Genomic DNA, 27798 nt, shown 5'->3' with positions numbered 1-27798 from the left:
GACACTAAAAGATTCGAAGCTAGTCTATCTCCTCAACCATTCAGCTTTATAGGATTGAAGAAACTAAAAATGCCTACAAGAATGTGATTTTGCAATCCAAGAAATCCTTACTCAGGAAGATAATGTTAAGAATATTTTTATTGTTGGTTTTAGGAACTTCCTGACAATCCATCTATTTGGATGATACAGCACCCCATTCTCAAAATAAATAAATAAATTTCTGTCAGGGTAAATAGTTCGTTTTCAGGACCAATTATCACTCAACTGGGCTAAATCCTCTAATCAAACAGTGTTTATTCAAAAAGACCTGCTCTAAAACCCTCCTTGCTAGGCCCAAGAATCCAAAATTAAGTATCACAGACTTTGTCCAATTCTGATGAGACTTCCCCCAATGAAAGGACTGCCTCACCCAAGACCTCCAACTGGTACCTCTGTGCCCTTGACTGCCCTCTTCTGATGTTCTTTCTACCAAGACACGTTCAAGTTGATGGCTTCCCTTAATGTAGTCAATGACAAATTTGACTTTGCACTACCAACAGGCTATTTTGGTAGACGTGTCAGGGAGTTGGCAGGCAATGACTTCCCAGTTCCAAGCCATTAACTACGGTCTTCTACTACTTCATGGCCTTTCACAGACCAGAGACTGTCAGAACTAGCTATGTACCCAGGGGTGGAATTTCTAGTTCACTTGGCAACTGTACATTTCACTTTTTGAGGAACTGCCAATCTATTCTCTTCTTCTGCATTTCTGTGTTGTCATTTAAAAAGAGCCAATGCAGGGTGGGGGAGGGTAGAGTTCAGTGGTAGAGTGCCTGCCTAGCACGCACAAGGTCCTAGATTCAATTCCCAGTACCTCCATTAAAAAACAGATAAATATAAACAAAGAAAACTAATTACCTCTCCCCCCCAAAAAAGAATTAAAAATAAATAAATAAAAAGAGCTAATGCAATAAAAGCAAAATTCTCAGGAATTTGGAGGCCAAAATTGGAGTCAAAGATGAAAAGAATTGATCTTTTAGATGAAGATTAAGATGAATGGGAATTAAAAGATTAATTAATTGGGGTAGGGTGGTTGGAAAACATCAGTGGGCATGATTACAGTATTATCCCACTATAAGTGAGGAAAGGAAATGGGTTAATATAAGATGTAGCCTTAGCTTTCACTACTCCCTTGGGAGTTTCATTCAATTTCAGCAGAGTGTGTCATGCCACCCACAGGACTCTGAGGGAAAGCTGGAGGTCAATAGAGCTCTCCCTTGGAGTTTAGCTAAGCCTCCTGCGGTGTTGGTGTCACTTATTCTTCTGTTACTCTTCAACCTTGACTCCGCATCTGCGTGTGATTCTGTCTGCTCTTCATTAATTTAGGGTTCTTAATTCAGGATTCCTCCCCAGACTTTTCCAGGTGTGTGATGAGAACAGGTATCAAACAGATGAGTTCACATAGATGAATGCAAAAATGCTTAAGTAAACAAAACTGCATAAAACTATCTGTTTGCATGACTACGTTAATACTCTATTTTAAAATAACGTGAACGTAATATGGATTTTATAGACTTCGTAGAAAACAAAGTTATGTAGTAAAGGACTGTAGTTCGGCAAAATAACCTGCCCCTCCTCTCATCCCACATCCCAACAAAGATTTCAACATCCTAATTTCTTGACCTGTGAATATGTTATATTACGTGCCAAAAGGGACTTGGCAGATGGAATAAGGTTACAGATAGTAAAATAGAGACAGTATCCTGGACAATCTGAGTGAGCCCAGTGTAATCACATTGGCCCTTCAGAGTGGAAGACAGAGACAGAAGGGTGAGTGAGAGAGCTGTGACCACGGAGGAGGAGGCAGGAGACACTGGAAGTATGAAAAGGTCTCAGCTTGCCACTGCCAGCTTCAAAGATGGAGGAAGGGGGGGCACCAGCCAATGCATTAAGACAACCTAGAGAAGCTAGGATCAGCCAAGAGCTGACAGCAAAGAAACAGAGACCTCAGTCCTATAACCACAAGGAACTGAATACTGCCAAAGACTTGAATGAGCAAGAAACAGATTCCTCCCTACAGCCTCCAGAAAGTAACAGCCCTGCTGACACCTTGCTTTTAGCCCAGTGGGATCCACACTGAACTTCTGACCTACAGAACTGTAAGATAAGAAATCTGTCATGTTTTACACAACCAAGTTTCTGGTAGTCATTTATAGGAGCAAGTAATGTGATGAGAAATATGGACACAAATGTCATATATTTCTTCTATCAGGGAGATTATCATGATTTACTTTCAGAGTGTCCCTGTGAAATGCCTATTTTGCTTGACTGGACTTTATTTTAAACACATTAGGGGACTGTGGTTCTGGGATAGTAAATGATTTGCTTAACTAACAAGTGGTAAAGGCAGGACTCAAACTCAGGCTTTCTGAGGCTGCCCTACTTTATAAGACTATCTGCCAGCCCGCTGAAAACACTTCAAGTCTAATTCCTGTGTTTTCATTTTAGCATCATCAGGTCATCCTAGGATTTTTGGCTTCCCAGGGCAAAAAGTTAGGCAGAGGGGACATACACTCATCTCTTTCTTTTTATAATCTTGGATTGGCAACAATGGGTGAGCCCCTGTAATCATGGGTGAGCTCTCCAAACTCATCCTTCTTGTTACCTCTTCTTTCATGTATATTTCGCCTAAGCCCAAAACACAGTAAGTAATGAAATTCAACAATCTCCCCACAGAACAGAGTTGTGTATTAATAAATAAGAAGTGATTTGTGGGAATGCTTACAATGCAAACAAGAAATAATGGGGGTTCTGGCTTCTCTAATGCACATGTTTATAAAACCATATTGATAATTATAAATAGCATTAATCTTCCAGACGTTCATGGACAGAACACAGTTCTACACCATCGATTACTAGAAGAAATGCTGACAACACAAGGGTGATCTCTCTTTCTGTTCTTTTCAGTATGTTTTAGAATATGTACAAATACATGTTTCCAAACAAAAGCACTGTCTTCATTAAAGCAGTCCTCTTTTGCAGACTGCATTTACTGACCCTTAAAAAAAGTCATTATGGCATCTTTATAGTTGTTCTGGGTCATTAACACTATCGATCCATTATTGTTGATTTAAAAAAAAAAAACAACAATTTCCAGAGACCATAAATGTCAAGCATATGTGGAAACCAAATTAATGGAAATGAGTTGAAATCTATTTCAAGTCTAGATTAGGTGAATGAAATGAGATGCCTGTGGGACTAAGGGACTTAAGTGAGAAGAGTTAGCAGGGTGTCAGGCAGTGGGGAATGGTGGGGTCTGCGGTGACCTGCAGAACACACAGCTTGTCTGAACTGGGAAGCCTTTACTTAGATCCAATAAGCTGTTACTGCATGAAATAAAGGCTTATTATTGCCCCATCTTCTGATTTAAAAAATAAAAGCCAAAAACACAGTTATTCTTATGACATTTCTTGATTCTTAAAACATGGGCAAGAAATTAACTTTTAAAATCTACTTGCTATTGTATTTAGTTTGGGATCTCTAGTCTTAAGTTTGCTGACAATTGGAAAGCAGTGCTTACTGTACTGGATTTGTAACGCTCCTGTGTAAACTATCACAGATTCAGAAATGCTGACAAATGGAATTAACTCTTGTCACTCTGGTCTCAGGTTAAATGCCATCTGGTCAGAGAGGTCGTCCACGTCCAGGTTGATAGATCTAGAAACTGGGCAGAGCCACGGTTATAAACCAGATCTGCCCGATCCTAAGTCCTTTGCTGTTTTCACTCTTCCTCTAATGTAGCATTAAAACAATAGAGACACAGGTGGCCGATGGAACTGTCTTTGATGGTTTGATTATGAATTCACCTTCAACAACATAAAAATAGTCAATGACTCCCCCATCTGATCCCTCAAGAATATAGTCCCATCCCATGTTCTCAAATAGCCACAGGTAAGTTTCCAAAACTCAAAATCAATTGGAACAAAACTAAAATCAACTCTTTTATCCCCTTACCTCCTTTTTCCCCCTGACTTGCTTTATCACTCAGAGACCAAAATAGTCTGTCTTTGCAATTTGAACCAGTTTACAGACCACTTATAAAATTCTTAAGGAATCTGTCTGAGAGAATCTCTGGAATCATATGCAATTGCTGACTGCAGTAGAATTCTGGATAAATCTTCTCATCCACTCATCCAACAGGCACTGGGAATTCTAAAAACTGACATCTCCACCACTAAGTAATTTATAATTCAACTGTCTGCTTATCTATTCATCTCTTTAAATGGAACAAGCCGTTTATATATGCTAAGCATTATGCTAGGTGCTGGGGCATAAAGAAACAAAATACAGCTGAGCACTAGAAAGTGACAATTTTAACAGTTATGGGTGATATGATAAACTAAGGATTTAAAATTATTATTGTTGCCATTGTCGCTAACATCTGTTGAATATTTACTACATGCCAGGCACTGTTTTAAGTATGTCACATATATTACTACATTTACTTTTAGCAGTAACAGTATGAAATTGGTACCATCATAACCCTTTATAGCTAGTAATTGGTGGAGCTGAGACTTGGATCCACTTAATCAAGTCAACTTCAAAGTCTGTAGACCTAATTACAAATAACAAAAAACTACAGATGATAAGATAAGAGTCATTAATTGATGAATAGTAGGTGATACCACAAAAGAAGCCTTCAGATTGAAGCTGAAGAAGTACTAGATTTGGACAATGTACATTATTTTTCTTTGTCAACATTGCTTTGATAATGGCTATCCACTACCCTATATCTCACGCAATACTTTGTAAAATACGAGCGCAATTAGAATTTTAAAACATTTTTACTGTTGCAGTTTTGAAACAATACAGTGATTAGTAGTTTTATAGGCAGTATAAGCGAAAGTATTGATTATGGGAGATAAAATTTGATAAACAGTGACAGCACAATCAGCTGTAATTTTTTATGCCTTTAAATGCCCATAAAAGCCCAAATTCTAACCAGGGATGAAGATTCAATATTTAACAAAATCACAACTTTGAAAATTAAATTGTAATCACTTTAGTTTAATGAAATCGAAAAAATTCTACTTACTGAGGGTAAGCTGACATTCCCCTTTACATATTAAAATGTAAACTATTTTTTTTAAATTTTTGATTGCCATGAATGAGATTCTGAGTAAAAAGTATCAAACTTAAGTTGCCTTCATTTATCATGGAAACAATCCAGAGAACACTACAAATGGCTTCTTGCAGGGGTTTCTTAGGGCTCCAATGATGTGACCTACACCTAGGTTCCCTCTCTAAGTTTTGACTCCTCTTCCGTGGAGCGCTTGCATGGTGGAGGGCCTCCAAAAGGCTCCCTGTGCCTCCTGTGGCCACACCCACTTCCAAGTGGGAGGTATTGGTGTCCCAGACTGGCTGGCAGACGTCCAGCAGTTCATCCTGATTGGACAGGCTTAGTTTAGTGCCCATCTCATCTCTATGGCTACAGTGACTGACTTAGGCTAAATCATGTCTTGTCCCCGGACGTGGGAACTATCCAGGGCAAAGCATGTGGCTAAAAAGGAAGCTTAGTCACTTTTCCCAGAGAGAAAAAGTGTTGCAGATCATGTCTTCCATTAAAAAGAATTCATGCTAATTTTACACAGTTTTATATATTAACAACAAACCCAAATGCCTGCTATGTACCAGGTACTATGCTTGTAGGTGTAAAACAACAATTAAACAAGGATTCTACCTTTCAGGAGCTTTCAGTCTCTAGTGGAAAGTAAGCTTAACAGGGACAAATCACTTAAAAAACCCCCCACACCTCAGAAGACCACTAAGTTGGACTATCCCACAGAACAGCAGATGATAAGGGTTCCAGTAAAGGTTAAGAGATATTTTGTTCAGTTTTCCGTTTAAGAGAGTGTGGAGTACACTGTAAGAAGCTGCCTATTAAGAGTATAATTTTTTCCTTAACTTTAATTAACATGTTGGTATTTCAGAGAAAATTTCAGTTATTTGAAAAAAACATTTTAGGCCTATCTAAATTTCCTCCTAATTGCAAATAAATGAAAGACAGCAGAAATCACCTTTGTTTCTAATATGCAAAACAAATGTAGAGTTTATTCACATCATAAATTCATAATTTTTTCAACTATCTTTCATGTTTTGCCCTTTTTCCAACACATTCCCCATCCCATTGTTTAACTAGTACTGCATTATTCATTTTAAAACATTTATTTGTCTTCTTCTCCATCTTGGGAAGTACTATTTATCCTTAAAAGTCCAGTTTAAATATAAATCAGTGCCTTAAAGCAGCGCCTATCTGTGAATGCAGCAGACCTATTACAGAGCGCTGATTCCATTCTGTGAACTCCGAGTCCAGGGACCTGCCCCTCGTTTCTCTCAGCATCTCCATTGGCTACCGTCCTGCCTGACACACTGCAGATGAACAGTGCATCTTTGCTGCCTTATCCCCTCTCTCCTGCTTCTCCGCCAGGAATGATGTTCTCTAGCATCTCTGCACAGTACAATACAAACCTGAGAAAATAAACCAGGGTTATTTCTGTAGGGCTGGCCGCTGGGAGAGGAAATGGCTTTGCTCTTTATGATTTCCTTCTGATGAATTCCTGCTTGTGCAGAACTATTTCAGAAGCACACCGTGTGGTCATCTGTGAGCCCACAGAGGGGACGGGGCCTGAAGCTACCAGTGGACGGGGGTGGGGGGCGGGGTAGAGGGCAGTACATTCTGAAACAGAGAGGGCCCTCCCAGGCACCTCAGTTCCCGAGGACTGGCTACAGAACGGTGAGCAATGCGGTCCACAGTGCTGGGGCTGTGAGACTCAAAAACGCTGCTTTCTCAGCTAACAAACACATTTGCAATTACTGACCATAGAGAAAGCTCTCTTGAAAATTCCATTTGCAAGAGATGATCTAACTGGGGATTGAAAGAGTACCTCCCGTCTTCATGAATGAGAACAAGTACACTTGTTACCTGAAATGCTTTGTTTTATTCCGTTGACTAGGAGAAAGCAAACCTACAAAATGAAGTTTGCCCAAATATCGCTCTCAAAGAACTCTTAACGGAATCAGAGTAACTAGAGCAAAAGCAACGTCTTGAGCAGGGGGACTCTGGATAGGACACCAAACACCAGACAGGCAACCTGGGCTGCGCCCTGGGTCTCTAGGTCAGAGGGGCGGAGAGCCCTCTGGGCACTACCTGGCCGCCTCTTTTGCCTTTTCATTGTGATTCAAGTTAGATTTGCCAATATCTTAAAGGGCCCATAAAAGGCATCTATAGAGTAACCTCCTTTCAAGGCCAGATGAAATTCAGTGGCTACTTTCTGAATTAACCCAGCGGCTCTTGGGTCTAAAAATAGCCGTGTTCCCGGCTCAGCCGATCACACCTTTAGGGCGCACGTAATACCAAGCATAAGCTGCTGGGTCCGGCTGAGGATTCAGGTCCTGCCTGCTCTTCCTACCACACCCTCATCAGCAAGAAAAGCAGAATCAAAAATGCTCCTATTTAATGCTAAGTCAAGCATACCTCCAGATCTAGCTTCCATTAACAAAAACAAAAATCCAAGGTAATGTGGTCGGCTCAACTCTCCAGGCAAATTAAACAGAATATTTGAAATCGGGAGCTATCTGGAATAGTCGGACTGGAACTCTCATTTCCTATGAGGTTTTCAAGGCCTTGGGTTCCCTGCTAGTATATTTTTTCTCTCTCTCTAATGGATTTCAAGGCCATGTATAGGTTAACAATTTACCTTTTAAAATAACTATAACCCAAAACTCTCTTCTGAGTTTTAGACTTCTGTGCATTTCATTTTGGCTCTCAGACATTTGGGAAGACTAAATTAGGATTTTCAGTTTTACCCCTCCCACTCCCAGCAGTCTCCCTAACCTCATGTGACACCATCCACAGGGGATGCTATAAACACGGGATTCACTCTTGACTATTTTTCCTTCAGTCTCAGTTATTATTTTTCCTTCAGTCTCAATACTGATTATTTTTCCCAGTACTGAGTCCATCACTAAATTATGGTATTCTTCCTGTAAGATACATATGTAATTATATATGTATATACAAATGTGTATTACATATTAAACAGACACATTTTCCACTCATTTCATTACGTCTCCGCTATTACCACACTCTCTAAGCCAGCGGTTCTCAAAGTACCATCAGTATCATACAGTGACTCCTTAGGAAGATGAATATTTTGGCCTCCTTCCACTCCCAGACCTTCTGAATCAGGAACCTGGGGGGTATGCCCAGCAATCTGTGTTTACACAAGCCCTCCAGATGATTCTGCAGCACACTGAAGTTTGTGAACCCCTTCACTAAGCCATCCTATTTTAGCTCGACAGCTGCAATGCACTCTTAATTGGTCTTTCTACTCCCATTCCTATTACCTTCTCAGCAAACAAAAGAATTTTTATTCCTAAATTTGATCCAGTCACTCTCCTGCTTTATAACTTCTTCATGGCTTTTACACGCGCTCAGAATAAAGTTTTTAAAAACATTTATTACAACCTACAAGGGGCTGCCTGCCTCGGCTCTTACCTACTGCCCTAACTTCTCCCCCTCCTCCTCCCTCTTTTCTCCCCTCGTGACACCACTGCCATGCCTGCCTTCTCCCGTGGCTCAGTGGGTCATTCATACGCCTCATCCAGTAGGTCCCACTCTACCTCCATCACTCTCTCTCCTGCCATATCTCTTATCACACTTTGGAATTTCCACATACATACATCTCTCTTCTTTACCATCCAGCTCTATCCTCAGTCTTCAGTTATCCAAGAACAGGGGCCATGCTTGTTTTGATATTATTGTGTTCCCACTGCCTCTTACAACATCATCACATGAGAGGTGCTTTTAAACAAAACAAAAAGTTGTTGAATGGCTAATTAAATACAGTCCTTATAAAGGATAAAATACAAATCCAACAAGGAGAACTGACATCAGTGTCGATGCTGGTTCTTAAAAATAGTGGACTTGAGAACTCCCAGCTAATACGTAAAGCGGGAGACGCTCGGCTGGGAGTCCTTGTGTAGGTGGACAAATTACACACGTTAGAAACTTAACACTGGTGCAGGGAATTATGCTGGAAAAGATGAACGCATTCATTTAACCTCTGGGGTCTTACAAGGGTCCTGAGCATCTCACATGTGTATCATGGACCTTGACTGCCCACCTTCAGTTCTGGCTGGCCCACCTGTGTATCATACAGGCAACACTGCATGAAGACACACCTGGGGTACGTTGGCCAGGCTATACTGCCTTGGTTGTGCTTTTGATTGCTACCCCTTGGGTTTACCCATGAGGTTCTGCTTATTTGTTTTGCTTGTATTTTCTATTTTTGCTTGCAAAATGTGTCTTGAGGTCAGGATACTTTCAGCATTCTGTTTGGTTTTGGACCTTAGCATTCACCGCTACTGTCCATCAATTCTTGGACTCCAGATCACAATCCTTTGGACCCAAACTTCATGTCAGCCCACAGGGACAGTGGGCCTTGAGATAAGGAGAACTGGACAGACACAAGCAGAGCCAGGCAGGACAATGTGCAAATGAGGTAGATGGCCCATCATGACTTCAGCAACGCCCCCCCCATACTTGCTTTATGCACAACCCTCTTCTCTAAAAACCATGACCCAAGCCCCATTGCCCCCAAGACATCAACTCTGTGTTCTACGCTCAAAAAGCCTTGTTCTCAGTAATTTCCAGAGTACCTCCCAAGGTGTAGACCAATAAAGGCTAATGGCATCATTTCCAGGTTTGGAAGAGACAATGAAGGGACTCTTCTGGGATAGGGCCTATAAAATGGGTCATTGTATGTGTCAACTTGACTGGGCCATGGGTGCCCTGATATTTGTTTAAACATTATACAGGTGTTTCAGGGTAAGATGGACATTTGAATTGGAAACCGAGGAAAGCAGACTGCCCTCCCTAGTGTGTGTGCACTTCAAACAACCTGTTGAAGGCCTGAACAGAACCACATCGAGGGACCTGCTGTAGAACTTTCTTGAAGTGTAACCCAGTCCAGTGAATCTCAATAGAAGAGGCGATGCAGTACGCCTTCTCCTCTGACTTCCGCCACCCCTGCACCCCAGGCTCCAGGAACCTTATCCACCAAGCTCCGGTCTGACCCATTTTAGTTCCTTCCCGTTGGGGAGGAAAAGCAGGACATGTGTGATGGGCTGAGCTCCAGCCATGCGGGTCTCCGGTAGGATGGAGGTATCCTAGCCCGTGAGTTTAAAGGAATATTTCAATAGTCACAAATAAGGCACTAGAAGTACTACTAGAAGCACATTTTTTAATGTTGAACCTGATGTATTAAGAAAGTAAAAAAGATAAATAAATAAAAGGGGGCTGGAAGGCTGTCAGCTAACATCTAGGCAGGCGTATTCCAAACAGGGCCACTTCAGGGGAACATCAGTGATACTCAGGCAAGGCCACTCCATGACTATGATGGAACAAGATAAACAAGGCCACTCCGCCATCACGTGTGAAACGAGACACAAACAAGGATACTCCACAACCACAAAAATAACCAGACATCTCCTTTCCCAGTTCCCATAAGCACCTACTATTCATTTTTAGGCGTAATTCTCGCACATCTCTTATGCTCTGATCTCCTAGGTAAAAATCACCAAGAGACCCAATCATCAAATTGTCTCCACTTCCTAAGAGGATCCAACCCAAAAAAGATCTCGAGAAAGTATTAAAGTATTAGCTGGTAACTTGTTCGTTAAGCTATCAGAACCTCATATTAAATGAGATGACTCACACAGTTGCTGAGTAGCTCAGGCATGAGCTCCACAAGCATTTCCTATCGCCGCCATCATCATCACTGTTATTCCTGGTTATCAGTCTCTGCTGATGCCTGTAACACACTGCATGTTCACTTGCAGATGCTCACAGACAAGAAACCTCTGCCAAACTGAGCACAATAAATGTCTGTTCATTCATCATGTAAGCAAAGGAAGAGGAACAGGTAGAACTCACATTGAGCTGCAGTTCATCTGTCCACTGTCCAATCAGACGGTAACCAGGGTTGGTGGTGTTTGTGGCCTGGTACTGAAAGATGTCATAACGCCCAGGTGCGTCCCCGTTCTTGTTAAACATTACTGGTGTGCCCGCACTGCCTGAGGAAGACAAGAAAATGACAGACTTCAGTTAAATTACAAGATTCCTTCTGTCTCTTACGCCCTGGATAATGGTCTGGAGATCTGGTGATGAGCAAAGTAGGTAACCCCACTGTTTAACAGGTTCACCCCAAATGTTTCCTGAAACTTACTGGCAAGTCATCACTGTGGTCCGTGAATGCAGACTATAGAAGATGGGAAGACGACCTGCTTTCCGCTTTAAACAAGTCCAATTTTTCAATGTCTTAAAGTATTTTATTCTACTTTGTCCTTTCTTATAAGGAATAAAAATTAAATGCATTATTTTCCAAAGAAAATCTTAAGTTTTGTTGTTGCTATTATTATTATTATTATTTTACTATTATTATTAAGTTTTCACTAAACACTAAATTGTGGTCAATAAAATAAATCATTTCAAGAAATAAATAAAAGCATTTTAAAAGGGAAATGTAAGAGAACTGAAAAACAAGCACAAAAGTTCACTTAAAAACATACTTGGATACTGAACGCATTTAAAAAATACGTTTTGATGATTATTTGTTTCATAGGACAGTCACCCTAAAATGCTTAGCAGTGTGCCTGGTAAAGGCTTTATAAACAATGATTTCTTTCTCAGTTTCCTATTTGGGTCTTATTTAAAACATTTATCCTCAGATAAAACCAATTTGGAGGGCAAAACTCAGACACCAAAGTCAATTTTAAAAGACTAATGTGTGTACTGAGAGTGTATATATATGTTCATATATTTATAAATATATAATTTTATATTTGTATATATAGTTATATATATATATATATAAAATTCAATATATACTTATATTTATATTGAAAGTTGGTTGTGAGCGAAAAGTCCCTCAATATTAACCATAAGGAACAAATGGCAAACCTTACAGAGAATGGAAGATGTGAGTTTTGGTTACTTTCAGCAACAGTAACAAAGGAATCACCAGAAGTTTGGTAGCTCAGCGCTCTCTCATGATCCCTTGGAGACAGGAAAAGTTCCGCTGGCTCAAGGGGATGTGACTAGTGTCTACCCTGCCTTAGTTTAACACCAGAGCATTGCTCCCAGCAGAAAACAGGGCTCTGCTTCCTGCCTTTTACAGAGAAGTTTAGAGATCAATTACAAGCTGAAACAGAATCACTGAGAACAGGAGTTCATTTTGCTATTTATAGGGGAGCGGCACAAGTCTCAGGTGATGAAAATGAAGTACTTTTGATAATTCTCATTAAAAAACTGAAGATGCTGATGGTGGCAGGGCTCTGCATCTGGTTAGCAGTCATTGACTTCTGCAGGATTTGGGCCAACATGGTATTTGCATTAATGACATGGATGAAAGAACAAAGGCATGATAAATGGATTGGAGAGACTATGCTTAGAACAGTAAATATGGATGCTGACACTAAGGAAGCGGGAATGATGCTGAGAGTTACCCAACACAAACTGTCACACACCCCAAGATAAAGCTAGAAAAAGGGTCCAGAAAGGGGGATAACATATCTGGTGACAAGAGGCACACAGAGTTGCAATCCTAGGGTAAAAGTTACTCCTCTGGAAGGGAAGGCCCAACACAGAAGCTGGGTACCAGGGGCAGCTATAAAAAACTCCACGCTATCTCCACACTATTCATTATTTTTCAGGAAGACATTAATATTCAGATTGCACATTGAATACTAGGATTCATCTTGTGCTTTGCTATAATTCTACAGCTTCTACTCAGTAAATAATACGACTTAATTAAGCTTTTCAGTCTTTGCGAAGAGAGAGGAAGATGATTGGAGGCCTGGAGCTATGAAGGATCTCAAGCCCACCAGGAAAATATTCATCAGGATGGTACCCACCTCACCTGTCTCCCTTCTTACAATCTTTTGAGGAGAAATGATCCCTGCAGTTCCCTTTCTGTTCTCACTAAAGTTCATGCTCTAAAAAATAAATAAATAAATACGGAAGAAGAGCTGAACAGCCTATCTAAGTGACTGGTAACAGCGTATTGTGTGGCTTTGACCTTTCTGATGGATTCTATAATGCAACTGGCATGTTTTGGCAGTTTTTTTTTTTTTTTCTCCACAAAACTTCTTTTAAACAGCACTCCTGAACTTCTTGAAAGAGAAAAAGAGTCACTGAGTTTAATGAACTCTATAGTAATTAATAAATAAATAAATAAATAAATAAATAAATAAATAAATAAATAAATAAATAAAAGATAAAACAAATCCAGAGAAAATAAGTAAGTTATCAAAGGAGAAGTGATCACTTGCAGAAATCTCTACCAGGAACCTGGGCCAGAAGGCAAGGGTCCTAAGGTAAAGAAAGCAGGGATACTGGGAGAGAATGATGGGAGATGGAAGGCACTCAGGTACGAAGTCTCCTTCCCAGATGAGAGTATCTGAGTATCATTCCTTTCTTCCTGGTTTGAGAAGGATTTGGGAAGTAGGTTGCTCAGATCACAAAACAGCACTCAGCATCAAAGTATTTACCTGACAGGTTCTCTCTTCTCTTTTTGCCTCCCCATGCACAGACTCCAGAAATGTTGCACTGATTTGTGTTCCAGCTAATCTTTTGCTGCTCAACAAACTATCCTAAAACATACTGCTCAAAAAAAAAAAAAAAAAAAAGACAACCTGTATTTTGCAATTGGGGCAGGGATTGGCAAAAACAACCCCTCTCTGGTCCACTCACAGCAGCTGGGGCAAGTTGCAGCTCACATGTCTGACAACTGAAGCCGGCTAAACAGTTTGTGACCCAAGCTGGGGCTCTGGCTGGGACACCCGCATGTAGCTGGTCCACTGGCTTCTTGGCTTCCTCCTAACATGGTAGCCGTGTTCATAATACGGAAGTCCCACGAGAACCAGGCAGAAGCCCTATTACATGTTATGCCTTAAAAGTCACTTGTTGCTACTCCTCTATTAGTCACTCAGATTTGAGAGAAGGGAACACAGATTTCACTCCTCAATGAAGGAAAGCTAACTTCATGTTTCGAGAAGAGAACATGAGATGTGCCATCTATATTAAATATATCCCGACCCAATCTGTTCTTTGGAAAGTAGTAAATCAAGGTACAGACATACTTTAAGTTAAATACTTCACAATGTGGCAATTGTCTAAGATTGTGTATCCAAGACAACAAATGCGTGAAACTTTTAAGTGTTGACATCTGGTTGGATAGGCCAACATCATCGAGAGAGAACTAAAATTCAGTCTCAGGTCATTGCATTCATTTGCGATGCAAGAAAAGATGGCTAGGAGTGATGAAGACAAAATTAGCCATCTTTTCTGTTGGTGCACAAGAGGAGGTTAAGTATTTCGTGAAGATGTAGTCAATAGTTTTAGAACATTCTATTATCGTTTCCTAAATTGATGCTTTTATAAATGTGATGGTCAGAGTTGTTAAATTGTACTCTCCTGGTCTGGAACAAAACTCCGAGGAGTATAGAACATTTTATACGAATGTAACAAGAGAGCACAATTAGGCTTATTGAGAAAAAGAAACATTAAATTTCTAAAACATGCAAAGGAGAGGCTACATTTTTAATAATAGACCAGAAGGGAAAGAGACTTGAATTTTAGATCTGCCTCTTATTTCCTAGCTGTAAAGTCTCGGAGAAATATCTTCTGCTCTCCAGGATTTGATTTCTTTATTTAAAAATCAGGAAACTGAGTGACTAAACAATGTCAAGTTTCTTTTCACCCTAATAGTTGCTCACTTAAAGTGACATGAAAACCACTTCACTAAATCTAACACAGGTTTTCTGTTTTTGTTTTACAAAACTGTTGAGCCCCATTATTAACAAATGTCACAGTACCCCAGAAGTCTCCTGCCTGTCCCCATGGCAGAAAGAAATATCACCAGAGTAAAGGAGATCATGGTGAACACACAGCATGATTACTATGATGCCAAAGAGAGAAACAATTGGCCCTTTCTGTAAACTCCCACAGAGCCTTTGTTCTAAGATGGAACAGCAGGCATCTTGCAGTAACCCCTTCCTCTCAGATGCTTAATAATAGTCAAGGGAGCAGGCCATGGTGTTATGCCCTAGGTACAAATTACAGCATCATCACAACCTAACTGTGTGGCTTTGAGCGTCATGAGTCTTGGTTTCTCTGTGAATCAGTTTCCTTACTAGTGAAAAAAATACATGAAGGAAGGAAGGAAATGATCTAAACCATTTGGCATTTTGAATATTAAGTAAGCCAACACACAAAAAGTACTTAGCAGTTTGCTGCACACGGTAATCATTTGATAAACACAGGCCTGTGTCCAATCAGAAACTCAGCAACCTGGGCTCCTCAGTGGATAAAATCATCTTAACACAGTGATTCTACAAGCATTATCTGGAAGAATAATCTGATGAGAATCACCAAAAACATCCCCCAAATGAATTTTTGTTGTTATTGTTGTTGTTGTTACTAGTGTAAGAATGGTCACGTGTACCTATGGACCATAATTTAAAGCCCAGAAACTGACCCCAGGATATGTAATAAAATTTATATATGCTTGGTTCTGGGGAAATTAATGTTTTGTTTTAAGAGCTTCTGTAAGATCAGGAAAAAACTACAAAACGAAGATCATATGTAGTTGAACTATTTTCTGGCTATATACATTATCATTTTTGTCTCTATCTTAACTCAAAAACTCTTGGTTCTAAAATCAGATGTGGCTTCTCTTCACTGAGTTACTCGGTAATTCATGAATGATTGATAGGATATTGTGGCTTTAAATGGATTGTTATTTACAAGCAGAGAAGCAAGAAGACTTTTTTTAACCATAATATAATTACCTAAACCAGGAAATTAACATTGATAGAATACTATTTAAAACTAATCCTCAAGTTTTATTAGAAGTTCTTCCACTGTCCCATTAATATCCTTCTTTTTTCTGGTTTAAGATCAATGCTCCCACATTGCATTTAATAGTAATGTCTCCTTAGTTTCTTCCAGTCTGGAACACTTCCTCCATCTATCTTTTCTCATGACCTGGACACTTCTGTAGAGTACTAGCCAGTTAATTTTGTAAGACGTTTTTCAATTATGGATGTCTGATGCTTCTTCATGGTTAGATTGAGGCTATATGGTTTTGGCAATGAGGCCTTAGAAGTGATGTCCTAACCTTCCCTGGGTGTCTCATAACAGGAGGCAGTGATGCTATGAAGTCTCATTACTTGTGATGCTGACCGTGGCGACTTGGTGAAGGGCTGTCTTCCAGGTTTCTCCACTTCAAAACTGCTCATTCCCCCTCTGTAATGAGTATGTTCCATGATGAAGGATACTTTGAGATTATACAAATATCTTATTTCTCCTCCTACTTTAGCCCAATCATTTTAGCATCCACTGATGAGTTGTGCCTGAAACAGTTATTACTGAGGCCAGTGCAAAACGGTGATTTTTGTATTTCCATATTTGCATCATTCCATCACCCTGGCCCTTCTCCTGCATTTATGTATTCAATTCAATTATGTATTTATATCAGTATGGACTCACTGAGATTTGTTATATTCTATGAGTTTAATCCATGGTTGGCCCAGAATTAGCCAATGGCATCTTCTGCAAGTTGGTTTTGGTGCCCTCTCAACGTGACCCCAGCAGTTTTCGAGACATTCTCACTTGGTGGCACATGATGTTTCCAACTCATCTTGTACGTGTCCTGCCCTGGCCCCTGAATCAATGGTTTAATGAGGGAGCCCTAGTTTTTTCATTGGAGAATGGCATTTATAAATACAATGTGGGTGTTAGATGTAGCCATTTCTACCGAGGTGTCATTTCTTCTAGGCCCTCTCAATGGACAGAACTAGGCATTAAACGTTTACGTACATAAGCAATGTACACATATCCATGTATCTCCCCATCCACGTGTACATTAACAGCCCTGTGATCATGCTGGTATCTTCTGTTCTAATCCAACACAGTAAGATTTATTTGAGCTTCCTCTCATCCTTATTAGCAATTTCTTTCTCTGACAATCAGAGACCTGCCTCTCATTATCCACATTACTTTAATTGAACCTCTCAGCCCTCTGATGCACATAAACAATCTTCAGAGTCCTGACAAAACACATAGTAATGTACTAACTATTGTATAATATCTGTGTACAGAAGTCTTTAGTCTTACAGTATATAGTCAAATTCTGTCTTCTAAAATTATTTGCACTCATTTTTTTCTTCCTCATCCCCTTTCGCGTGGTTATGTCATTCATATGTAATGTACTTAGGTTTATTACCATATTAAATTTTGTACTACACGTATGTAATGGGTTTTTTTTGATTGAGATATAATTGACATTTAAGATGGTTAATTTTATGTGTCAGCTTGACTGGGGATGCCCAAATAGCTGGTAAAATTTAATTTCTAGGTGCAGATGAGGAGATTTCTGGCAGAGATTAGGATCTGAATTGTTGAACTGAATAAAGCAGATGCCCTTCCCTCAATGCGGGCAGGCATCATCCAGTCCCTTCAGGGTATGAATAGGACAAAAGGCAAAAGAAGGGCAAATTCACTCTCTCTCCTTGAGCAGAGACACCCATCTCCTCCTGCCCTTAGACACTGGAATTCCTTGTTCGGTGGCTTTCAGACACAGATTGGGACTTACACCACCAACCCTCATTCCAAGGCCTTGGCACTTGTACTGAACCACACCACTGCTGCCCTGGGTCTCCAGTTTATAGATGGCAGGTGTGAGATGTGTCCTTCATCACTGCATCAGCCAATTCCTACACTCAACCTCCTATTCTCTCTCTCTCCATACATACATAGCCTATCGGTCCTTTGTCTCTGGAGAACCCTGACAAATACAATCCACATTTGGGCAAATTTTAATTATTTATTTAGGTTTTGGTATGTGGAGCATTAAGATGTTTTAAGAGTCAAGACTACCTTAAAGGGGTAAAAGGTATGATCAGAGAAATGGTACTCTTCCTTTATGCCTTCTACCCTAACCACCAATTTTCCCATCCACCCATCTCTTTTAGGTAGCCCATTAATTTCCACCAGAATTTTATACTTTGAGAAATACGTTTGTAATCTGAAATTGGTGGTTGGTGTGGACAGATTACAATCATTACTTCGATTAACTTGAGTACCTAGGGCAACTGTCCCTTCCTTATCCTCTTATCCCTTCCCATTTGTCCTTACATTCACTGAGGAAAAAATTGGCAAAAAAACAAGAAACAAAAAACCCAACACTTCTACTTTAAGAAAAGGAGGCCAAACCATGACCTCCCAAAATTCATTCATTCATTCATTCATGGCCTCACTCACTACTCATTCAATCCTATAACTGATTCAATCATTTGAAATTATATAGTTAACATGCTCAAGAGTAAATAACCATCCAACTACATAACTTACGAAATGCAGAATGCCAACAACTAGGACTTCGAAAAGGGATGGATGTTTGGAGACTCACCATTGAAATTCACGTTGCGAATATACTTCAGCAACTTCTTGCCCCCAGCTTGCTCCATCTCCGGACAGACACCCCGGTAGTCAGCACAGAGGTCCTTGTTCATGTGATGCAGGGCGTGAGCCATTGCGTACACGGCGTCAATCACGAACTGAACTTTACCCTCCTGCTCATAGTTGGAATCTTTTCCAATTCTCTCCTGTCCTGCACATTAAAACAAGGAACACACACAAAGATTGGTGTTGAGTAGGATGCTTAAATTTGCATTTACTTCCATCAAAGCTAAAGAAAACAGAGCTTTGGAGAGTATACCACATATCCATGTTTGGCTACCACGTCTGGTGGTTTTAATAGCTCTCGGTATTTGACTTCGGAGCACGTGACACAAACCCTCCTGGTGTCCTAGACACATTTTAGAAGCAGCACTCCAAATGATTACAACAGCTTTTGGAAGAAGTCAACACACTATTTATTCCAAACACAGTGGTGTATATAGAATGAAGGGGTTGCTGGGATTAGAAGCCGGGCTGTCACGTTTGGATCTTCAAAGCTCACTGCGTCTGCAAAGGTGAGGGCCCGAAAGAAAATGATAGAAAACAAACTAAATTCCCCCCTGAACTCGTGACCTTCTCCTATATACCTCCTCCACTCCCTGTGCCATCTCAGCTGTTGGGATTACTGGATGCTCAGATGCTCAGGCCAGAAACCCTGGTGCCATTTTCTATTCTTTCCTGTCTCTCACTCCACATTCCCACATCTATTGAATGAACAGCCCAACCTCTCAAACACTGAACAGTTTTGGCCACGCTACCAACGCCTTATTTATTTGTTTCTCATCTCCCATCAGGATGCAATGCTAGCAGTCTTCCTCTGTGCTCATATTTCCAAACCACAGAGCTAATCACCTTGGCCCCAAGCTCAGAATTCCTCAATGGTTCTCCACTGCCTACAAAATCAAATCCTAATCTCCTCTCCTGACAATGGAGGGTGTTCATCATTTTGTTCCTGTCTGCCTAACAACAAGACTGACAGTGATTAAGAGCCCTCCACTGTGCTGGAAGCTTTATGTACATTCTTCTCATTTCATCCTCACTTTGTGAGCTAAATATTATTAATCCTCATTATACAGATGGGAAAGCTGAGCCTTACAGAAATCAAATCATCTTCCGGAGGTCATGCACCGGTAGAGCAATGATGACAGCTCGGGTTTATCAGAAGCCAAAATTAACATTTATCTCACATCATTAGCCTAACCTCACCTTTTTTCCCACAATCCTTTTGAAAATTTTTTTGCTCCAGACAGTATGGTGATTTTTTTTCCTGAATACATCATCAACTCTAACATTACCTTTTCACATGGTCTTTGGTTTGCCAGAAATGTCCCTCCTTGCTTTTGCCATCACAACTGAATTCTCTCTCCATGGCACAATTCAATGGTTGCTTACGCTTAGCCTTTCAAATATTTTAATAAACCATTTCAAATCTTTATTATAAAACTAAGAATAGTACAATATTTTAATGCTCTACCACTTTCTGTTTTGTTGTTGTTTTCCTTATGTCCCCAGTACTGGACACAGCATTTAGTATCTAAAAGATTCTAAACAATACCTGTATTAATTTATGCAAGCATTATGTACACGATCCTGCCAGGAACTCTCTTTAGACCTCATGTCCCTGTGTGACAAGTAATTACCCAAAGATTAAATTCCACTTTCACAGCAGTATTTCCCCAATTGTTTTCTATAGTACATTTGTGTCATGGAGAAACAATAGGAATCATACAATCCCTTTTCCCGCAAAACAAAGAGCTCCTGACAGTCACTGTGTTAAATATTATTAGATTTCTTTACTTAGAGACTGTTTCAGTGCATTTAATATAATGTAAAGTATAATTTCCAAGAAGGAAGTTCAGAATTTCCCAAAATTATGTGGACTGGTATTTTTCCTTCTTAGAGAACACATTACTATCTCAAACAGCACTTTTGTATTTTATATGTATCTCATTTAAATACCAATCAACCTCATGCTCACTGCTTGTCACTGGGTCCACACCTTTTCAGTGTGTGTAGAGCAGTATTTTTTTTCTTTTTTTTGAAAAACATAAAATTCGCCATGAATCCATACTGTTCCAATTCAAATTCTGGACTACAGGGTTTTTACTAATCTTGACACTCTTACGCCTTTGCCACATTTTCTTTCATAGAAGGAAAATCCTGGTTCTTAATGACACCATTATAATTATTCATTTGCTTTAATCCACAATACACAGATAACATCCATAGAGTAACAATTACACCTACCAAACAGTCTAGAAACTGTAGTGTCATGAACAGCTTTGGGCAATTTTATGTTTTTTAATTCTTGTCTGAATATTTTGGTGACTGATTCTGAGCAACGGTATTGCTTTGTTAAAGAGTAAATTCATACACATTTTTGCTAAATATTGGCAAGTTCCCCTCTAATGACTTCACACTACTTTGCTTTCCACCCAGCAAAGAATGAGAGTGTTTGTTTTCCAACTACCTCAATAAACAAGTTACGTACTCAAACTTGGATTTCTGTCAATCAGATATGTGAGAAATGCTACCACAGTCTATTTTTATTTGCATTTTTCTTATTATAGGAGAGGTTGAACATCTTTACCTATAAAGTCTATTGTATGTCTTTTCTGCAAATTGTTTATAATCTAGCCAATTTTTATAAAAAGTTGGTCCTCTGCTCTATTTTTAAAAGCTTTTTATTAATTAGTCTTATTAATTCTTTGAGATTAAGTTGCAAATATTTTTACTGGTTTGCTATTTTTCTTTTATACACTTTAGGTATTGTCCAAGTAAAATATTAGATTAAAAATTATTTTTCCAAAAATTAATTTATTGTCTTCTTATTGTTTCTGGATTTTCAATCATGTTTGGAAAAAATGCTCCCACTCCCAGAGTAAAGAATATTCCATCCATGTTTTCTTCTAGTACTTCTATAATTTTATTTTTTAAACTTAGATATTTCATTCACTTGGAATGTATTTTGTTCTGCAGTGTGAAGAATCAAAATGTTATCTTTTCCCATACAGTTAGTCAGTTATTGTAACATACACCAGTTCATCTTTTTAAACTGATCGGAAGCACTTCATTTATTATACATAAATTTCCATAAGTAATTACATCTATTTCTGGATTTTTTAAATCCATGTCATTGTTTGGTTTGTCTATTCATGTGCCAATACTCCAGTTTCAATTAAAAGAGCTTTGTAACATATTTTAATAATGGGTAGAGTTGGCCCCTCTCTCACCAGAATTGTTGCTTTTTTTTCCCCTCAAATCTTCCTGGTTATTTTTGTTTATTTACTCCAACGAGCTTTATTAACTACCTATCTGTTGCAAGAAAAGGAAAAAAATGTAATGTTACATTTACTGGGTTTACATTGTGTTTATAAATAAACTTAGAACAGAAATCTCTGTAAAGGTGAGAATTCCCATTTGTGTCTTTCCATTTGCTCAAATCTACATTTGCTTCCTTCAACAGTGTTTTAAAATTTTTCTCACATGGGTTTTGAGTGTTTCCAGGAAAGGCAGCCTTGGTGTTTTATTTAGTTTTGCTATTAAAATATGGTTTTCTTTGCTATGTATTCCCAAGGGTTTTGAGTTGCATACATAAAAGCTATTCTCATTTTTTTGTGGTTGTTTTATTATTTTTCAACTTTCCATCACAAAAAAAGTTTAAATGTAGAGCATGGTTGAAATAACTATACAGTGAACTCACCAACTAGATTCTTACAGTAACATTTTACTTTACTTACTTTATAAGGCAATTCATTTTCTAATATTAATTTTACAACCTGCTACTTTACAAATTTCTCTTATTTATAGTGCTTAAAAAAGGCAATCTTGATGGCATTATGACCATTATAAAATATGTACTATGAAACAGGTTCAGACTAGTAATTCAGGAGAGCAGTTTTTAAACTGCATTTATAAAGACATTCATCTCAGAAAGAATGCCTTGAAAAATAACTGCAATATTTCAGATTGTGAAGCATTTCATTATGTGTGAAACATTACAGACTTTAGTCCTTTCTTGAAGAGTCACCAGGCCCATTAGCTTATTAAACACTGTGAGAAAAGGGGGTTATATTTGTCTCTCGGGCTACAAGGATTTGACCTGTTTAGTCTTATATCAAGAAAATCAGAACTGGGAAATTCATTAAAAAAACAACAAAAAGCTAACTTGACTTCTCCTACTGTGGCACACACAACTGTGTGCCAAGTTCAGAGTCCGGTTACTCATCTACCACTTGGCCTTCCTCCCCTAACTGAAATCTGGTTCTCTTCAGGTATTGACAGCCACCATAGGAGCGAGGGGTTCTGGACCCCTCCTGAGCCTCACTGAGTCAATCCTCTTGGTCTAAGCCAATTCAACTTCCTTGGCAAGGGCTGATTTAGGAACAGGCATGGGACACAATTCTATACAGTGAGATGTAAGAAAAGAGTTTATTGAGGGAACTCCCGAGAAAGTTTATTTGCTCTTAAAGAGAGATTGTATTCAATTGTCTCAAAAGTATCACCCCTCCACCTAACACACACACACATATCCGCAGTTATTCCAGTCATTTTGCAGTCCTCAGGCAATGACACAGCACACAAATAACAGAATAAAAATGTGGTAGGGATGTAAAAATCCAATTGAGTTGCAAGTTAGCCAGGCCTAGAGTCACCCTACATTTTTCCCATGTGACATCTTCAATGGCTTATCCACTTGACTAACGCTTGATATTCAATATTTTCCAGGTTTATCTGAACACCACACTTCTTATTCACGTACCATTTTACAACATCTTAAGGGTCTAGTATAAGCATGCCCCCCCAAAAAACTGCAAAAAAATGTAATTTTAGAAGTATTTTTAACAACATAGACTAAAATAGAAAAAAAGAAAGCATTTTCAATCAGTTCCTAGTTAACAGCTCATTCTTTGAAACCTTGTGATGAACTGAGATGTCACGTTCTTTTCTTGAATGAAGTTCATCCTTTCATCATGTTTCCCAAGAAAGGATCTGAGGTTTAGATAAAATGAGAACTCTGAAGTATTCATTTTTTTTTTTTACTTCTCCAGTAGGCACAGAAATTCTCCTTTTAAAGTCTCCTGATTTTCTGTTGCACTGTTATTTTTATCCAAAGAGTTCAGTATTTATCTTCAAAACACACTCTTTCAAACTTCTGTTGAATAAACTGTGAGCTGCACGACACAAGAATAATTTACCACCCCTCTCACAACCGGAATTTCTAGAGTTCATTCTGCTGGTGAGGTCTTCTCTCTTTGAAAGACCCGCTTATTTTGTCCCTTTGAACCAACTGCTTTCTCAGAGTATATGCCTTAGTTATTATGCATGAGCTAACAATGAGGGAGGAAAAAACGCAAAGAAAATGCAAGAAATTATGGAATTGAAATTATTAATATAAACAATCCCATTTCAATGGGAAAAAGGAAAGAGAGAGAGTTGGGCAGAGGCAGGAAACAAAGATATTTGCTAGTGTGAACTGAAAAACCTCCCGGGAAGGTTCTGCAGACTTGAACTACTGGCCCACTGTTTACCTTATGTTTCTCAGGGAGTGATAAATTGTAATTTTGATTTCAAATATTAATTGCAGTTATTTGCTTCTGGAAGACCCTTCTCTGGTCATGTATATTGGTGCTGGCTAAGCCTTCAAACCTTGTGTTACATAAATATATTTTATTGAATGGAGAGCCACAGACTTAAAAATTTCTTGAGGCTAACGTCCTGAGAAGAACTGTAGATAATTAACTAAAATACTAATGCTTGGATATACTGCAAATGATAAATACCCTAATAAAAACAGGAAAATAATACATTGCAGGAGCTTTGAGAAGAGTTGGGGTGCATTTTGGTAGCAATAAAACTGCTAGATTCTGGATAAAGAGGATGCAGGGATGGAGGGTGGATATCCTGGAGCACTAGAAAATCTTGCAAGGTTCTGAAAAAATGCTACCCTTAGCTTGCAAGCCTTGTCAAAATGCAACTGCAGTCCCTTCCATAATTTAAAAATAAATAACTCAGTTTACTGGATTTTTTTTTCTTTTCATGCATATACATTTCTAAGATGAATGTTAATGATAAAATAAGATTCTGTTTTATATAAATTTGCTTTGCTGCCTTTTTTTTAAAAAAAAATTTTTTGCAGTGACCCTTATCTATAGAATCTCAGAGTAAAAACCCATGGCAGGAAATCTCAGTAGAAGGAAAGTCAGAAGGTCTAGATTGAGACAAAAACCTTCACTGTTGCTGCCCCTCTGTTTGGAAGTGAGACTGACTGAAAATTAAATGAGATCAGCCACTCATGCAAGGAATGATGGGGTTCCCTGTCCTACGGCTGCAGGCAGCCTGGGCCCACTGTGTTCCTCCAGTGCACCACGCTCTGTGCTAAGCACTTCTCATGGTTTCCTGTTTAACCCTCACAACACTTTCTTGGGGAAATGCTATTATTTTTTCCATCTGTGATCCATTCCCAGTCTCTCTGTTACTTCACTCTACATCATAGACCATTAGCTAAACGGTTCCCTCCATATCTGCACTTGGGAAAGCGATGAACCTGAGTTTCCCCCTTAGATTATTTTCAAGTTTAGATTTGAGCCACCAATAATCTCAAAGTTCATGGTAGCCATAATTTTTACCTCCTCTTATACACACTGCATCTTTTTGCTTGAGTTTCCTGCAAGGAGGAAATGGGTGGTTTTGACAACTACCATCACATTCTTCCCTGACTTTTCCTTGAGCGGAAAAGACAATGCCCAGAGAAATCGCCAAAAGGCTGGCAGAAGGACGACAACAAAACCAAACTGCCAGATGACTTCCCAGCTAACCCCTTACCTTAGATCACCAAAATGGGATTTTAACTGAACCATTAACATCCCAATGTTTTGAAACAGACACACTGAGTACTGCATCAAAGATTCAGAAAGAATTCTAGCAAAAGAGAACAACAATGCCTAGCCACAAACCCTCATTTCTAACCACTTCCATGCAGGATGCTTCCCAGAAGACTATTTGTCATTTACAACAGGGTTTTCTTCCACAATTCCATTTTCGATTTCCAGGTAAGTGCAAGTTAAGATATGTGCGGTGAGTAACTGTAGGATAGGAGTAGGGCACCCAGGGCAAAGGATTGGAAGGACTGTCCCAGCTCCAAGTTCCACACACCCCAAATGTGTGGAAGGCGTTTTGAGATACTCAGCGAAGGACTTTATGTCCAAGAGCCGTCTGTTTTAGGTCATGCAGCCAACTGAGCAAGAACTGAGAACATTACTTCTGAAACTCACACGAGAAACCTTGGTATCCCAAACAGAACGAGATCTGGTTTCTTAAAGAAGTGCATAGATTCTGTTCCCATTTCTCACATAGATTTCCTCTCTTCTGATTTCTTAGGCTAAATTTCTGTTTATACAGTTTCAGTTGCTTCTTCTAAGCAAACGGTAAAAATCACCAGGGAAGCAATCTTTCCAAAAGTGACCTCAAAATTAAAACCATAGATATATACACTGCTGTAGATGCCTCTTCTCTTAACCCATTCATCACAGGAGCCCCTTCAATAATGAGGTTCTGCTCCTCTGAAAGTCAGTGTATGCCATTCCATGAATTGCATTTAGGTAGAACTCTCAGAATATTAAACAATGTATTAAAAATGTATTTAGACACTAGATGAAATAACGGATCTGTGCAGTCAGTATGAATAGCTGCTAAAACCTGGAGTGACAGGCTGATGAGAACTGTAGAGCCCACAGGTCGGGAGGTCAGCACTAGAACCATCATGAATTTTTTCCTTTCTTCTCTTTCTCCTCCCCCACCCTCCTCCTTCTTTGCTTCAGACATTAGCAAGTTAGTTGTCTTAATTTAGAAAATGTCACTGTATATATGTGTATGGGTAGGTAAGCCTGTAAAACTAAAAATTTCACACACACACAAACACATTTTCAGAGGGAAAATGAAAACACAGACTTAGCTTCTTTGCCCCCAGTAGGTGTACCCTCCTAAATATCACCACTCTTGTTTCTGATCTTAACATCACACAAAATAAAAATCAGATTTTGTGTGTCTTCTGACGTGAGCCAACAGTAAATGCACAGTATCAACTGGTAAACATTCTATCAAATAATAAACTCACCACCACACAAAGAAAGAAAAAGAGAGGGGAAGGGTGGGGGAGATGGAAAGAGGAAAAGAAGGAGGGAGGGAGAGAGAAAGATCAACCTGACCAAGTTTCTGGATATACTGAATAATTTACAGGAAAAAGAGAAATAAATATGTAAATCAACATTGCAGAGATGCAAAAACCCAAAACCAAATATAAAAAATTCTACAGAAATCATAAGCTATTTTCTTCAACACAGAAATCACAAAGGTTAAAAAAAAAAATGGAGAGAAACATTTTAAAATTTAAAGACTTATGAGATATTTGAAATAAATGTGGTATATGGACTTTGTTCAGATCTACCTGTAATCATATTAATGCTATAAAGACATTTATGAACAAAGTGAGAGATTATTGATGATAATGGGGAACTACTGGTTTTGTGTGTGTGTGTTATATATGTTTAACAGTATTTATCTCTTAGAGAGCATACTAAGTATTAAAAAAATTAAATGTCTGGGTGCACTTTGAAATGGCCGGAGGTGAGAACAACATGTGGGTACAGGTGAACGTCAACGGGCCATGTTTTGACTACTGTTGAGGTTCAGTGATGGATCCATGGTGATTCTTTCCACTATTCTCTCTGCTTTTTATCTTTGTTTGAAAGATGACATGATGTTTATAAAATAAGAGAAAGAGAAGAGAAAAAATAGAGTAGGAAGAAAAAGAAAAGGAAAAGGACATGGGGCAGTGGAGGGTGAGGAAGTAGAAAAGAAGTAGAAGAAAGAAGGAGGGGATGGATAAGGAGACTGGAAGAGGAGGAGGAGGATGAAAAAAGAGGAAAAAGAACAAAAAGAAGATTAGGTTGAAGAAAAGGGGGAATAGGCAGGGAGCAAACAGAGGAGATGGAGTCAATTGGCCTCCAAGGGATACCAAGTACATGCCAGACACCCGACTAGAGCCACGGGACACAGATATGAACACAAAACCCTCCTGCACTGTCACTGTTCATAGCTCCATTCAGATGCTCCTGCTGAAAAGCAGAGTTTCCATCTCTCATCTCAGGGCTTAAGAATGACTTTGCTGTCCAGGTATTTATGAAGGGGCACACCAAGGACAGATGTGGCACACAGGCAAGGTCATCTGACTCCCA

At 39.2% G+C, this 27798-nt stretch overlaps 1 protein-coding gene and 1 long non-coding RNA gene across 12 annotated transcripts in view; one reads left to right on the top strand and one right to left on the bottom strand.

The window, feature by feature from the left end:
* Positions 1–27798, bottom strand: part of GRM7 (glutamate metabotropic receptor 7) — a 769980-nt gene that overhangs the window by 249338 nt on the left and 492844 nt on the right. For all 11 annotated transcript variants that reach the window (XR_004312244.1, XR_004312243.1, XR_004312246.1 and 8 more), the window contains exons 6-7: positions 18513–18713; positions 10976–11115 (exon numbers count right to left, since the gene is read on the bottom strand). Coding sequence is in view for 6 of the 11 variants with exons in the window: in XM_032458837.1 (XP_032314728.1) it covers positions 10976–11115; positions 18513–18713 (341 nt within the window). In the remaining 5 variants the exon portion in view is untranslated. The remainder of the gene's footprint in view (positions 1–10975; positions 11116–18512; positions 18714–27798) is intronic.
* On the top strand, positions 449–17157 carry LOC116657215. Its single transcript, XR_004312250.1, has 3 exons — positions 449–458; positions 10704–10706; positions 16788–17157. It is a non-coding gene; the product is annotated as an uncharacterized LOC116657215 (long non-coding RNA).

Source organism: Camelus ferus, chromosome 17 (assembly GCF_009834535.1).
Source record: "Camelus ferus isolate YT-003-E chromosome 17, BCGSAC_Cfer_1.0, whole genome shotgun sequence".
Lineage (NCBI taxonomy): Eukaryota > Metazoa > Chordata > Mammalia > Artiodactyla > Camelidae > Camelus > Camelus ferus.
Note: the sequence above shows the minus strand (reverse complement) of the source record. Positions and strands in the feature narration are given on the sequence as shown.